The sequence below is a fragment of the Rhipicephalus microplus genome, chromosome 3, assembly GCF_043290135.1.
Source record: "Rhipicephalus microplus isolate Deutch F79 chromosome 3, USDA_Rmic, whole genome shotgun sequence".
NCBI classification, from domain to species: domain Eukaryota; kingdom Metazoa; phylum Arthropoda; class Arachnida; order Ixodida; family Ixodidae; genus Rhipicephalus; species Rhipicephalus microplus.
In genome coordinates this window covers 172,059,036-172,074,808 of record NC_134702.1, presented here as the reverse complement: position 1 = coordinate 172,074,808, position 15,773 = coordinate 172,059,036, and the positions used below count along the sequence as shown (strand labels likewise).

Genomic DNA, 15,773 nt, shown 5'->3' with positions numbered 1-15,773 from the left:
TCTTGGCTACGTGTCTCAATCACCTTACACATACAGGGATTCGTGCTGGGGCCGGGAAGCAAGAGACGTCACGATCTTTTGTTAATCATGGACGCTTTTAATTCAACAGCAAGTGCAAATGGCGTACACACACATTGTCCGTGAACGACATCTCTATTACACGGAATTGTAACATATAAGCAAATACTCGCAAGGCGCAAAACAGGATACATAAGCGAAGTAACATTGACAATACAAGGGTGCCTCAATACAGAGTAAATACACGACGACACAAATGATAAAGCGATAAATTAATAAAACCGCGCAATGTCTCAATATGCCGCATCCCTTCCCGCAAAGCTCGTTTAAGTAAGGGAGGTGAAGTTCGTCTCACAGAATGTCCATGTAGTCGGGGCCTCGGAGTTGGACGCTCGAGTCGGGGCCGAAGGTTGGTTCTTGGCGTCGAGGTCTGATCTGTCCAATTCGTCAGCGTCTTCATCGTCTTCGTCATCGTCGCCTACGTCGTGCCTCTCAGTGATTTCCATCTTAGCTTCTTTACCATCTCGAGCTCATCGCATCGTCTCTTTGACCCCCCGTATCGTCTCGTAGTCCCTTTTTGTAGGACCCCACTCCGCCCTACCGGGGCACCAAACCAATCGCCGCTATCCACGCGGTATATTTTCTTCTCAGTCAGAGTGTATCATCTTCGGCAGCCGCTCCCGCGGCCTACACCAGTAGAAAACGCTCTCCCAAACAAAGCCGAGCAAGTAACAATGTACAAACTCAAGCCTCAGAGAGAGAGAGATGGGCGAGCGGTCCCAAGACACTTTAATTACGGGCAAACAATGGTCCCGATGCTTCCGGTACTTGGTGAGCCGATGTCCAGACCAAGTCTCAACGTTTCCATGCAACTCGGTGTCTCCCGCGAAATTCTCCGTAGCCGCCGCTTCTTCGTCATTCACCGCCGCGGGCGGCCATCCGCGCAGAACGCAGTAACGAGCCCTGGAGCCACGGAGGCTGGCGGAAAGTCATACTGGACCCGGCACAGGCGCTGCGGCAGCGTCGCATTCCCCGAACCAACAAAAGGTGCTCTGCTGCTTCCCCATGCCACAAATATGAAGGGTGCGCGCGGATTATCTCCACCGTACACTGTCAGATGGTCTGTAGACGACAAGGCGCCGCCCGGTCCTCGTGTTTGCGCGGGGGAGCCCGTGTTATTAGTAGAAATAATCCTTCCAGGTACTCCACTCCGGAATGCCCATTCGTTACACCGAAGGTTTTCTTTTCCCCCTTTTTTATGCGTGGGTTTGAGAAACGAGCGAAAAAATCTTGAAAGTACCGGGGTTCAGTCCGTGTTTGCGGGGACGTCACAGTATGAAGGGCGGATTATAGTTGTTGAAAGTACTGCATTTTCTAGATTGCAATGCAAAGCGTGGTTTTGTCAAAGGTGAAAGTGTTCTTGCTGTCGAGTTTTGCTTGTAGCGAAGGGCAAGGTCGACGATGAAATAAATGCTTTCGCACAGTTCACGTGTGACTGACCGGACGCACATGCATGAAACCCCAGTGCGTCGACGAAGTGTTCATACGATGGATGGAAACAACTTTATTGTAGTGTTCTTACGAAGTCTGTGATCTCCGAAGGCCAGAGCTACTGCATAGCCGGCTGTTTTGTTAAGTGCTAACACGTACGGCCGTTCTCATCCGTTGCTACGTAAATGCTCCCGTACTGTCACTGGCCGTGCGTGTTATTCAGCAAGGTAGACAAGCTGTTTTGTAGTTAGATGGGCTAACGCCGTCGTCACTTGCCCTTGGGCATTGTTTATCAAGTGCTGGTCGCCTAGAACATTGCGGTGGCACGTCAGTATTTTGAAGCGGCCTGCCGGTTACCTCGTCAGGTGATGGTACACTGAGCGACATAAAAAAAGTTGCCCGAGACTACGTGCAGTGCTCCTTTCTGTCATCAAAACTTTGATAAACCGTGGAAATCAACAATCCTGACACCCGAGCCGAAGAAACCAATGCAGCCAGCTGCATTTGCGTTTTTCGTGTCTTTTTGCGTCACGCCGATTAAGAGCACTAATTCGCAAAACACTTTATCGTGAGTTGCATCAAAGATCCAATACTAAAGGGTCTCTGGACGAGGCCAGCAGCAGCAAGTCAGGCTGATGAGCAGGCACAAATGTTATAACAATACATGCGTGAACAAAAAAGAATGAGAAAGTAACGCTAAATGCAATAAGACTTGAACCACCTCACCAGCTTTTGATGTACTGCTTTAACCAACTACGCCACAGCTGCTTTTTTTCTTCCTTTATTGCCTGTGTACATACAACATTCACAAACAAATATACATCAAACAAAGGAGAAACATGAAACAAAGAAAAGAAATAAAAAGCGTCATATTTAATAGGCTTTTTAAAATTCCTTCATGTGTAGATACGCCACAGCTGCTGATTGATTTCGGGTAGCAAACAAGTCGGTTTTGTATTGTTGTCACGCTGGGTCTAACTAATATGTTTTGTTTACTTTTACGTTTGGACGTAACTTTAACTTTTATCGTAACGTCTAGACGTACTGCTGGACACTCCCGACTATTCAAACGAAGCGCCTAACCGAAAAATGCATGGCGTCACTTCTGTGCGGCGCAGCAGTCGTTTCTCTGTGGGGGTGGCTCGTGCGCGGCGCAGTCTTCTCGGCCTATTTTTTTTTTTTTTTTGCAGCGTCTCCTGCGCCGCGCGGCGCAGCTACAGTGTACTAGAAGGGGCCAGTGGGCTCACTCTCCGGCGGAAGGTATGCATAGGGGTGGCTCCAGAAATGTCGCACGTTTGTGGTTCTCTGAATCTCTGGTCGCACGAGCGGTTTTTCGCGCGCTCCACCTGTTCCGCAAATTCAAGGTCGTGCAAGGTCGGTTGGTGCAGAAGCAGCGCGCAAAGAGAAATAAGTTTCTTTCCATTTCTTGGTATTTGTGAACACATTTTTATTTTTTCGCTCCTAATCATTAATTACCGTTGCGAGTACTGTAGGTGTGGGACACGGGCAACGTTGTAGTGACGTTGACCACGTGAACGGGCTAAGCGGCTGGTTTGAAGGAGGTCGGGGCGCCCGGTTAGTTGTTAAAGAGCTAGAGCCGAACACGAAGGGGACCTAGTGAGAGGCTACTAGCGAAATTGAACACGTATGTGTGCGGTGACGGCGGCAGCTTCAAACAGTTGTTGAGGTATGAGAGTTAACGGAGGCGGCTGGATAGCGGGATTAGGGTTGAACGTAGACCTGTCGGGCACTCGGTCCGATGGTCGGGCGGGCGATGGCTAAGGAGGCTAGGAAAACCACGAGAGAGTGAGCTGGTGCAGTGCGAAGAATGCAAGCGCTGGTGCTACTTAGATGAGACAGCATTCACGAGTTTGGCAGACGCGCAGAAGGCGAGCTTCGTGTGCAGGCTCTGCAAGGCACTGAAAGCGACCGTGCAATGCATGGAGGCTAGCATCAAGGGGCTTCAGGGGGAGCTTATGGTGGAACGGGAGCAGAGGATAGAACTCCAAAAAGAGCTCGGAGCGTCGCGTGAACGGGAGGAGGCTACCGCCAGCCTATTAGAGCAAATGAAGGGAGACCTTCGAAAAGAACGGGAAGGGCGGACCGAGCTAGAGCAGCGGGTAAAGGAGCTTTGCCCCGGCCCCGAGCGTTGTGAGACGGAAGGCGTGAGTAGCGGAAAAGGTGACAGGCGGGAAGGAACAGGCGAGAAGGGAGGTCAGGGCGCCGCAGTGTCTGGCCACAGCACGGAGGCTCCGAGAACATACAGCTCGGTGGCGCAGCAGTCTTCAAGCAGAGCAGAAACTCAGGACAGACGGCAGAGAGAGAAACAGGTGAAGCAAACAGGGGCGCCATCACAAACAGGAAGCCAGCGATTGGAGCGCAGAAGGGTCCTAGTGGTGGGGGACTCTAACGTGGCCAGTGTTGGGGATGGCGTCTTCAAGACAGTGAAGGAAGATGGGAGCGTCAGGGTCGGGGCACAGTCAGGGAAGAGCATGGTGGATGCACTGGCTAAAGCTCAGGAGGTTGTAGAAAACAGCATGGAGTGCGAAAATCCAGTCATTATTCATGCTGGGCTCAATGATGTGTTGAAGGGCAAGGATCAGAACCTTCAGAGAAAGCTAGAGGATGGGAGGCGTAAGCTCTGAAAAGCCTCTGGGAGTGTGCATGTGACCATATGCACAGTCCCAGAGGTCTGGGGGCAGTCTAGTGAGATTGAAAGCAGGGTTGTGGGGGCCAATTGTGTGATCGAGGTTTTGAGCCGGCAACTCGGATACAGCGTAATGGAAGTTAACCAAGACGTGTACGAGCCCGGCGCTCGCCCCTTTGCACAGGATGGCATTCACTACAGTGGTGCGACGGGCAGGAAGATCAGTAACAGAATGGGTCGCCAAGCCATAGCTTTTTTAGGGGGGGCACACGAAGTCCGTGAAAGAAGAAATCGACGTAAGCACAAGGGCCGAGCTAAGTGAGACGTAGGCTATATTAACATGCAGGGTGGCAGGAATAGGTTAAAGTGGGAAGAGATAGAAGAGCAGTTGAGGCAGGAGGAGCTGATGATATATGGGGTTGTGGAGACACATCTGCGGGACCTGGAGCAACCACCCTGCAATCCGGACTACGTATGGAAATTTTGCAATAGAACAGAAGGCAGCAAAAAGGGGGGTAGAATTGGTGCATTTATACATAAGAGCATGGGTTGGCAAAGAGTCAAGTATGGATGCAAGGAACATTTATGGCTAAAAGGGAAAGTAGCAGGGCAAATGACACTCCTTGGTTTCGTGTACTTGTGGCCGAGAGCAAAGGCCAGAGAGGAAAACCAGGCAATGGTAGAGTGTATATCAAATTACATTCAGGAGTTAGGAGGAGAGTGCGAGATAATTATACTAGGAGATATGAATGCACACATAGAAGATATAGATGGGTATACTGACTCAACAGGCAAAATGATCATGGATATGTGTGAAAGGCATGATTTGATCATTTGCAACAGTACCGAGAAGTGTGAAGGGCAAATAACATGGGAGGTAGGAAGGCTGCAGTCAACGATAGATTACGCACTGATGTCACATAGTATGTATGATAAGCTCAGGGGAATGCACATAGATGAAGGTGGCTCCAGAAGTGATCACAAACATATCAAGCTAAGGTTTGGAAGAGCAGGAAATATGGGAAAGAGACAAGATGAGCAACTACAGGAAACTTTTTATTCATAAAGGCAAAAAGAAATAGCTACTAAACAAACTGAGAAAGTAATCACTCAGGATAATAAAAACAGTGTGGACATACACAAATTTAATTAGACTGTTTGAGCTAAAGCTTGCTAAGGCACGTGACAAGTCACCCCTGAAAAGAAGACACAAACCCAAGAGTTGGTGGGATGAGGAAGTTAAGAGAGCCAGAGCAAAACATCAGGAAGCCTCTAGGGAACACAGACATGCTAAGCAGCGGGGTGAACCGACAGATGATGTTAAAGAAAATGGGAAAGCTTTCTAAGCTGTGGAAGAAACGCATCCCTTATGATCAATGAAAATATTAGAAGAAAGGGAGCTCTGTGGCTGGCCGAAGTACATTAAAAAATAGAAAGGCAGCTGCGAAATTTCGGAACCATATAAACTCCCTAAGAAATGAAACAAACCTAGAGTAGAGGTTTATAGCTACAGCTCAAGGTGCTAGGCTAGAGGGGGACGAAGCTATTGAATATATAAGAACAAGGGTGACAGAAAAACTTCAACAAAGAAGTGCCTTATGCACCACAATAGACAGGGATGGATCAAGTGGCACAATGGCTCCATTTTCACAGAAGAGTGGGAAAGGGCTGAGAAGAGGATTGCAAATAATACATCAACAGGCCCAGATGGCATTCCAATTATGCTGATAAAGACATTAGGTCCGAAGTCTAAACAGACTTCGAGAGAGGCAGTGAGCAGAACAATAATCGATGGTGAAGTCCCTACTGGATGGAAACTTAGCAGGATGAGCATGATCTATAAAGGAAAGGGGGACGAAGATGACATAAGCAACTACCGTCATATAACAGTGACATCAGTGGTCTACAGGCTGGCGATGCAGATTATAAAGGAAAGACTGCAGGCATGGATAGAGGATGAGGGGGTGCTGGGGGAACTGCAGAATGGGTTTCGAAAACACAGGAGGTTGGAAGACAACCTGTTCTCACTGACGTAGTGCATCGAAATAGCAGAAAAGGAACTCAGGCCCGTGTGGCTAGCATTTTTGGATATCAAGGGAGCGTATGATAGCGTGGTTCAAGAGGACTTGTGGGGAATACTAGACACACTGGGTGTGGAAGATGGAGTCACTACTCTTTTAAAGGAAATCTATAAAGGTAACAAGGTAGTTATAAAGTGCGAAAAACAGGTATCCAAGCCCACAGAGGTGCAACGGGGACTTAGGCAGGGGTGTCCACTGTCACCCTTGTTATTCATGATGTACCTACAAGGATTGGAGGCCAAATTAGAGGGAAGTGGACTTGGCTTCAACCTCTCTTTAGTCAAACAAGGAAAACTCATTGATCAGGCACTACCAGCATTAATGTACGCAGATGATATAGTGCTAATGGCCGACAACAAGGAAGATTTGCAGAGATTGATGGACATCTGCGGTAATGAGGGAGATAGGTTAGATTTTAGATTCAGAAAGGAAAAATCAGCAGTCATGATTTTTAATGATAACGAAGGTAGTGAGCTTAGAATACAGGAGGTCACGCTAGAGATAACAGATAAATACAAATATCTGGGCGTATGAATAAGCAATGGGACCGAGTACCTAAGGTAACACGAAAACACGTGACGACTAAAGGTAACAGGAATGCAGCAGTGATCAAAAATACGGCACTGTGGAATTACAATAGCTATGATGTTGCAAGAGGAATATGGAAAGGGGTCATGTTTCCTGGGTGTTGTTCGGCAATGCGGTCTTGTGCATGAGATCAGAAGTTCAAGATTAGAAATTAAGCAACGTGGAATAGGTGGGCTTGCTCTAGGAGCTCACGGGAATACACCAAATCAGGGAGTACAAGGTGATATGGGATGGACATCATTTGAGGGCAGGGGAGCTAGCAGCAAGATAAAATTTGAGAAGCGATTGAGAAAAATGGGGGAGGAGCGTTAGTCTAGGAAGGTTTTCGGCTACTTGTACATGAAGAATGTTGATACAAAATGGAGGAAGCGAACCAGGAACTTGACTGGTAAATACTTAGAAAACAACAGGTGGCCAAACCAAAAAGAACTATCGGTTAAGAAGAAAGTGAAGGAATTGGAGACTGACATGTGGAGAATTGGCATGATTAAGAAGTCCGCACTAGAGATCTATCGAACTTTTAAGCAGGAAATTGCCAAATAAAGGATCTATGAAAATACTCGGGGTAGTCCTCTACTGTATGAGGCCAGGACGGGAGCACTGCAAATCAAGACATATCGGGCCAAATACGAAGGAGTAGACACAGTATGCAGTGCGTGTGGATAGGAAGAAGAAACTGCCGAACACTTGATAATGTTCTGTAAAGGGCTTCACCTTATAGTTCAGGATGATTACGCAGAGTTTTTCACAGCGCTGGTGTTTAGGGACAGGGAGGGCAAAATAGAGTTTAAGCGGGTAGACTTAACTAGAAGGAGGTTATCTGATTGGTGGCTAAAGTCAAGGCATGAGTGAAAATTGAACCCTTCACTGCAAAGTACGAATCCTCAACCTCACTATTTAAAGGAAAAAAAAAGATAAATCTAATAGTTAGTTCACTAAGTAATACGGCTAGGTGGCGTTAGTCGCCGCCCGATCCAAAGATTACAGCCACATCCATCCATCCATCCATGAAGAATTTTGGGAGGGACGCTGCTGAGCCAATTGTGAGCCGGTCAAGTCCTGCAGAGCAACAGAGTTTGAGCCAGGTTGTGTGGCTGTGGACATTGTTGCGCCGAGTTTTTGCCGTCAGCTTTGAGCGTTACGCACCACGCAAGATGACAGTATGCTTTACAGTGCATACTGTAACCATGCCGCGACAACGGCAAAACCACCGTTAGGCGATTGGGTGTCTAACAGGCAACGTGTTTGTGAAGAGTAAGCAGGACCTGTCATTGTTTGGTGTCCTGAAGGATGAAAACAGGCCGAAAGAATGCGAGAAGAACCAGCACAGAGCGGACAAGCTTCTGGAAGACACCAACACAGTTTGCGAACTCCACTTGCAACCGCGTCTGCGCATATTATCGATGGAAAAAAAAGTGCGCATACCTCACCCACTATTCATGCCGAGGCTGTTTTCAACTTCTTCGGCTGACCAACTTTTGTGACCGAGGAGGCCTCCTTCATCCCTCAAGCCAGCTGTACAGCTTCATGAAAAAGCTCAACGATATTTCCACCGAATGTTTTTGCCAGAGTAAGCTGCACTCTGACAGCATTATGGACATACTGGCAATAGTTCAGCGCAGACTCTCGATTGAAGTTGGCTGCAGTGTGCACGCAGCTACCCTCAAAGCAAAAGTAATTTCTTTTTACGTTGTCACACGTCTTCATTTAATTTGAAAGGACTGAACACTGACAATTAGGCAGGGAAGCGGCAGAGGGCCAAGCAGCTGAAGATGAGCCGTCACACATAAAGTGAATAAGGTGTGTAAATCAGCGGCTAGATGGTGTACTTCAGTTCTTGCAAATAAAAGTTATCATGTCAGGAGCAGAAGCTTCGTGTGTATCTTTATTTAGTTCTTCACTACGTGACTCTACATATGTCTAACATACGTGTATCTGCATAAGTATGATTATTAATAACCCCCAGAAAACTGTTGTGCCATGGTCTACAACTGAAGCAGAACAAAAATTATTTAAGCACTACAATTTCACTTTATAATAAAGGTGCAAACCCAGCCAGCACGCCTGCATGTTAAAGCTTTTCTATGAAGTGAACGTGCACTGCTTTCTAATTATGTCGTGAAAGGGCGGGCATAAGCTTGTTGCGAATTCTTTTTAGGTTTGGTCTACACAGCATGAACCGTATGTTTGGTCACTGTATCAAAACATACAATTTGTGGGATACATCATCCTTTCCGACGAGGTGTTATATTCGAGCAAACACGATGTGGCCTGAAGAAATATAGTGCTTATCAGGAATAGAATACTCTACTAACTCAAGCACACACCCTCCGAAACACACACACACACACACACACACACACACACACACACACACACACACACACACACACACACACACACACACACACACACACACACACACAAAGCGTTAGCTGCGTCGCACTAGAAAGGAGAATGCACAGACTGCGACGGCTGCCATCGAACTAATTTTCGGGAAGCTGAATCGCAATAGAAAAGGAAAACACTGTGAAGCGAGAGCACCAGAAGCTCTTAATATAATCAGAGGTTAGTCAAGGCATGCAAGTTTATTACAAATATCGAATAAATGCACGTTCCAACTTTTACGAGCGGCCATCGGCGAGCAGCTTCTGCAGGTGAAGCTTCTATTGAAGATGCCTGTGGCGCCATCTCTCTTATGTGAGGCCAGAAGTGTCAGAGTAGCTGAGGAGTAAGCCCACTGCCCTCTTCTAGTACACTGTAGCGCAGCAGCCAGCGCCACAAAAAAGTGGCTCCTGCGCCGCACAAAAGTGACGTCACTTTAAAAATTATTAGCTAAATCTAGTTAAATGTGTAAATTATTCGTGTGTAATGCGTTAAACTTAAAAAAGTTTTACTAAGCAGGTGTTTATTGAGTCAATTAACCTAGGTTTGTTATCTACATGTTACAAGTATTTTAAATACAGGGGGCGCCATGGGCGCTACGGCTGCGAAAGGTAAACATTGCGAGATAGTAGCCGCCTGAGATGTGTTAGGTGGTGAAAACTCCTATGAAATCGTGGCCATGGCCTAGGCCACTCCCAAGGAGGACTGGAGTGTCGTCGCTGCTTCATGCGATTGCTGGATGCTTAGTTGAACTTGGTGGTTGGAGCTAGCGCGGCCGTCCACCGCGCCGCAGCTTCATCTGAGTGTGTGCGCCATAAAGTTTCACAGTATTATGTGCGGATTACAGTTATTGGACGTACTGCATTTTCTAGATTGCAGTGCCAAGCGTGGTGTTGTCAAAGGTGAAAGTGTTCTTGCTGCCGAGTTTTGCTTGTCGCGAAGGACAAGGTCGACGATGAAATAAATGCTTCCGCAGGGTTCACGTGTGACTGACTGGACGCACATGCAGGAAACCCCAGTGCGTCGACGAAGTGTTCATACGATGGATGGAAACAACTTTATTGTAGTGTTCTTACGAAGTCTGTGATCTCCGAAGGCCAGAGCTACTGCATAGCCGGCTGTTTTGTTAAGTGCGAACACGTACGGCCGTTCTCATCCGTTGCTACGTAAATGCTCCCGTACTGTCACAGGCCGTGCGTGTTATTCAGCAAGGTAGACAAGCTGTTTTGCAGTTAGATGGGCTAACGCCGTCGTCACTTGCCCTTGGGCATTGTTTATCAAGTGCTGGTCGCCTAGAACATTGCGGTGGCACGTCAGTATTTTTAAAGAAAGCGGCCTGCCGGTTACCTCGTCAGGTGATGGTACATTGAGTGACATAAAAAATGCTGCCCGAGACTACGTTGCAGTGCACCTTTCTGTCATCAAAACTTTGATAAACCGTGGAAATCAACATTCCTGACACCTGTGCCGAAGAAACCAATGCAGCCAGCTGCATTCGAGTTTTTTGTGTATTTTTGCGTCTCGCCGATTAAGAGCACTAATTCGCAAAACACTTTATCATATTAAATATAGTCAATCCTGCAAGAGTCATCGAAGATCCAATATTAAAGGGCCTGTGGATGGGACCACCACCAGCAGCAAGTCGGGCTGATGAGGAGGCGCAAATGTTAAAACAATACTTGCGTGAACAAAAAAAAAAGAGAGAGAGAAAGTATCGATAACTGCAATGGGACTTGGAGTACCGCACATTTAAAAGCTCAGCTAATACGAGTTCGATGCTACTATGCATGTAAAATGAAGTATTCGACAAACAAGCGCAAGAATCTGAGCAGGTTGCCGAACGGCCACGCAAACCACAATACTACAAGCGCACTCAGCAAAACTGGCAACACGTACGGACTATCACACCGTCACCACCTCACACACAACAAAAGCAAATATCACGGATGTCAAAGAGCACTGAAACAGGTTGACGAGTCCTAGACACTGTGGCCTTCACGCAAGCTCAAGCGAACCACAAAATTCAGCGGTTCAAACGGGAACACAATCCAACTATTCAAGTTCACAAAGCTCATTGCAACGACAAACACAATCACAGTGTGCGCCAACGACCATAAACACGGAAAAAAAATGGCAGAGACTGCTGCGCGGCGCACGGAAGTGACATCACGCATTTTCCGGTTAGGCGCTTGGTTTGAATAGTCGGGAGTGTCTAGCGGTACGTATAGACATTACGATAAAAGCCGTTAAAATTACGTCCAAACAAAAAAATGAACGAACATGTTAGTTATGTTTAGCGTGACAACAATACAAAACCGGCTTGTTTGCCATCTGGTTGTTGAACCGCCGACCTCACCAGTTGATGTGTTGCTTTAACTACGCCACAGCTGCCGATCAGTTTGAGATGGCTTCTGATTGTTGAGAATAAGGTTACCAGCCTCTGTTCAAGAAAACAGAGGCTATTGCAGCATGTGTTCCAAAAAAGCATGTGTTCCAAGCGGCTGGTAACAAGCCTCTAATCAGTGTGTCTTATTTCATATGATTACCATGTTGCACAAATCACTGGTTCTTGCCTTCTTGCTGAATGACTTTGCAGCAACGAAGAATTTTGTAATTTGTTCACACTATGTGTGCAAAAAGTTGGATTCGTCGATCTCTTACCTGTCAGTATCAAAGTAGAATGTGACATTTTTTTTTTGTGCCTTAAAATAAACTGATGTTCTTAACTCTGTCTCCTCTGTTGTTTTTGGCGATGCCACACAAGTACGCAGAGTAAATGTAGAGTTCTAGCCATGTTTTATGCATGCAGCAAATAAAAACAAACTTTCTACTGTACGATAAACGTTTGATGAAGCAATCTCTGTGTGAATTACAACACAGGTGAAAAATTGCTAGCGGTGCTTTTTCCACGTTATACAGAATTATGTGGTTGCATAATAAAAGAAACAGATAAAAACCAGTTCCAAGGTAAAACACAATACTGCATTAATGCCCTGCTGAATATAATTATTTTCTATTGGTATAACTAATTTCTTCAGTCATTTTTTATTATGTATCTATGCTGAGCATCTTCTAATACACACTGGGGTAAAAACATCCTGCATCTGCAGCTTCAATCAAGCTCTTTTTTTTTTTGCAGCTATGCCTGCTCTACAAGAATTATGTACAGTAGCCTGTATCAAGATGGGACTGTGCTGCATTTGCGAAGACTGAAGTATGCCATGCAGTTTCTTTATGAGAAAGAAATCAAACGGCACCATAATTAAAAGATAAGGTGAAAATGGCAGACTCATGTTGTGTCTGTTGCCTTCTCTCTGATTTATCCACAGTGCTGCACGATTATCCCCTAAAATATATGTATTCAGTAGTGCACCTTCACTGCATGCTACTAAGCACATTGTGAAAAAGTGCTCCACACAATAAAAGAGGGAGTTATTCATTTAAGAGTGCAGTATAAGAGCAAAAACTTCACTTTGGTATGCATAGATTCGATAACAAAAAAAAATGAGTATACCACTCTTGCAGGAAGTTAAAAGCATGCCAGCAGTTCTGAAGCTGAAGAAGAAAGGACAAAGGATTCCGAAGACCTAGCACTCATATGTAATAGGATATCACAATCTAGTGCATTTAAAATAAAGCGATATTCATACCCTGAATTCCTCTATGGCTTTGTTGATGCCAGGGATGTATGCATTGTCCCTGTACAGCTGTGGCCATCTATGAAAACAGCAAAGAAAAACATTTTCTTCTATACAGTATATGTACGTCCCAGGATCGAGTAGGGATTTCGTAACTAATTATCAATTGGGCTATTTTGAACAAATAATTAACAGAGTAAATGTGGTTGTTTCAACAGGGAAGGAGATAAAACCTGAGACCAAGGTTACAAGCGATGTTGCACCTATGCTATCCTCAATGTCATGATTCTTTGTCATGATTTATATACCAATCATTCTTTATTATGTGTCTATGCCAAGCAATCTTATGACTCATAATAGAGCCAGAATATGCTGTGTCAAGTTAGGGCAATGTTTGCTGGGTCACATTAATCAAGTGTCTCAATAATTAGGCTGCATTTGCATAGACTTGATTTAGCCATAAATTTATGAGGACGACATTGTTCAGCACTATATATAAAGAAAAGGTGGGTGAAATATACAGACACAGCATGTGTGTCCACTCCCTTCTCTTTATTTAATCTACAGTGCTGTTATTCCCTTCTAAAAAAAGTATTCAATACTACACCTGCATACACTGTGCATGTGCCACTAAGCACATGTGCCACAAAGCACATTCCAAACGAATGCTTCACAAAAACTGTGTAAGTCATTCCTTTCAGAGCCAACTACATCTGGTATGTAATAAGTATGCCACTTTTGCCAAAAAGTTATAAAAGCATACGCCAGCAATTCTAAAGCTGGACAGAAAGGAAATGTCTTTCGAATGCTAGGAATTTAATTGGCAAAAAACTTTGAATATACCTTTCTGAAAGAATCAGATTTACAAGGAACTGCAGTACTGCAGATGATATGGTCACATATCTTTTAAAGGGTGTACTGTGTACATACATGTGCATCGTCACTGTACAACAAAAAAGTCATTGCAGTATATGAATCAGGGAACCAAGTTTTTTGTATTAATTGCAGCTACATAAACTGCTTAGTTCATCTTGGGTTCCAAGATACACTTTGCATCCGGACATGTATAATTGTTGCAAAAGATACTTGTACTGCAAATTAAACAAGTCGTGCAGGAATATGTACAGGCGATAATTAACAGCATGATGTTGTTAAACCAACGCGACTATCACAACTGTACAGTTATAACAGCCGAGTTTAATGTACGACCAAATTATTATGGTTTATTTTTTTCGGCGGGTGTAGAAAAGTTGTGAGTGAGTCATTGAAAGACATTTGGTTGTACTCAGCATAGCGGTGATATTCCACGCTGGCTTATTTCTTTTTTTATATGATCATGTTGGTCCCATGAAAAACTGATCGGCGCAGGCCGCGCCAGAATGTTTGAGAAACTTCTAGATTGTTTTAGACTATATGCATGTACGACACGTACCAGAGGTTACTAACACAGTTTTTATTACTGTGCTCCCAACGCGAGCCTCCGCAATAACGCTCGTTCCACCGACGGTTAGATTATTGGTGGCCGTGAACTACTGCTAGTGTACGTGTGATCGAGTGAACTTGGTTTTCCGGGCACAAATCAACTCAATTTAAGAGTTTCTTCTATAAACAGCTGATGGCCGAACGTCATGCCGTCATAAACACACATGACAATGGTACTGCACGACTTAGATTGTCAGACAAGAAGCGATTCTGAATGCCTGACGAATGATGTAGTACATCGCACTACGATTGTCAGACAAGAAGCGATTCTGAATGCCTGACAAATGATGTAGTACATCGAACTACATACTAGACACAAAGCGCGTGAGCTGAAGTGCGCTGGAAGGCTAGCTACTTTGTTTATCATACTTGTATGCGTGATAGCTTGAGATAACCACGTCATGTCGTCACGAATCTGGTCTCTAGAGATAATGTTGACTATGATCTGCTCGTTCGAGTAAAAGCGCCGTTGTGACCAGAGTTGAAAGCGGTGAAAATGAAAACATGTGCGTAACTTAGACCTGAATCGTCATGTTACAATCCATGCATTTATGTGTGCATTCACGCCTGTAAAAGCGCATGGAGATACTAATTTGATGCGCAAGAGGTGTCATTCAAGAGGATGTCATGTCAAGAGGATCATTTTAGTTTTAATATGGGATAGTGTGTTCAGGAAGGAGCCGTAGCTGCCGCAGTTGGTATCGACAGCCACGAGTTGGCGCCACCTTAGCATGGACTCTCACCTCACGCATTGCCCTTTATGCACTTCTGTGCTTTGATATTAGTTATAGCAAAGGTTTAACGTCCCAAAACCACAATATGATTATGAGAGACGCCTTAGGGGAGTGCTCTGGAAATTCGACCACCTGGAGTGCTGTAACGTGCCCCTAAATCTAGGTACACGCACCTCAGTATTTACACCTCCGCCGAAAATGCAGCCGCTGCGGCCTGGATTTGATCCCGTAATATGCGCTTGCATACTTCGCGCTTAATAGTCTTGTGTTTAATTGCTGACACGTCCGCGAAAAGCTTTGTGAATGGGCGTGTTCGTACTGCATTCAAAACAAAACGAAATGTCAAAGCTGCGACGCACGGTTCGAATGCCGGTATTAACAAACAACGGCGAAGCAGTCATCCCTGGGGAAACTGCCTGCAGATTTTAAACCTCGGTTGGTGAACGAATAAAGAATAAGGAAGATCAAGGTATCGAAGGAGCATCTATAAACCCAAAAGTTTCTTGGTATACTACTGCAATATCGAGTCGTAGTCTGCACACTGGGACAGTTTCGACTTCCTTCGTTACATGCACGGCACCGTTCTTGTCGATAGTTGCATCATGCAATTTTAATTATGAGGCCAAGGTGACAAAACTGCCATTTGATTGAGAGGCACGCCGTATCTGAACACTTGGAAATAATTTTGACAAATTTGGGTCCTTAAATG

General features: G+C 45.3%; 2 protein-coding genes and 1 long non-coding RNA gene across 3 annotated transcripts in view; 2 read left to right on the top strand and 1 right to left on the bottom strand.

Moving 5' to 3' along the window:
* The window catches only part of LOC119167542 (uncharacterized), a 113,670-nt gene extending 100,804 nt beyond the window's left edge, over positions 1 to 12,866 (top strand). The window contains exon 4 of the mRNA XM_075887687.1: positions 12,736 to 12,866. Coding sequence (XP_075743802.1) covers positions 12,736 to 12,743 — 8 coding nt within the window. The 3' untranslated portion in view covers positions 12,744 to 12,866. The remainder of the gene's footprint in view (positions 1 to 12,735) is intronic.
* Positions 1 to 15,773, bottom strand: part of LOC119167541 (uncharacterized) — a 195,065-nt gene that overhangs the window by 78,495 nt on the left and 100,797 nt on the right. The window lies entirely within an intron of this gene.
* LOC142802705 (uncharacterized) lies at positions 1,244 to 12,483 on the top strand. Its single transcript, XR_012893950.1, has 2 exons — positions 1,244 to 1,874; positions 10,566 to 12,483. It is a non-coding gene; the product is annotated as an uncharacterized LOC142802705 (long non-coding RNA).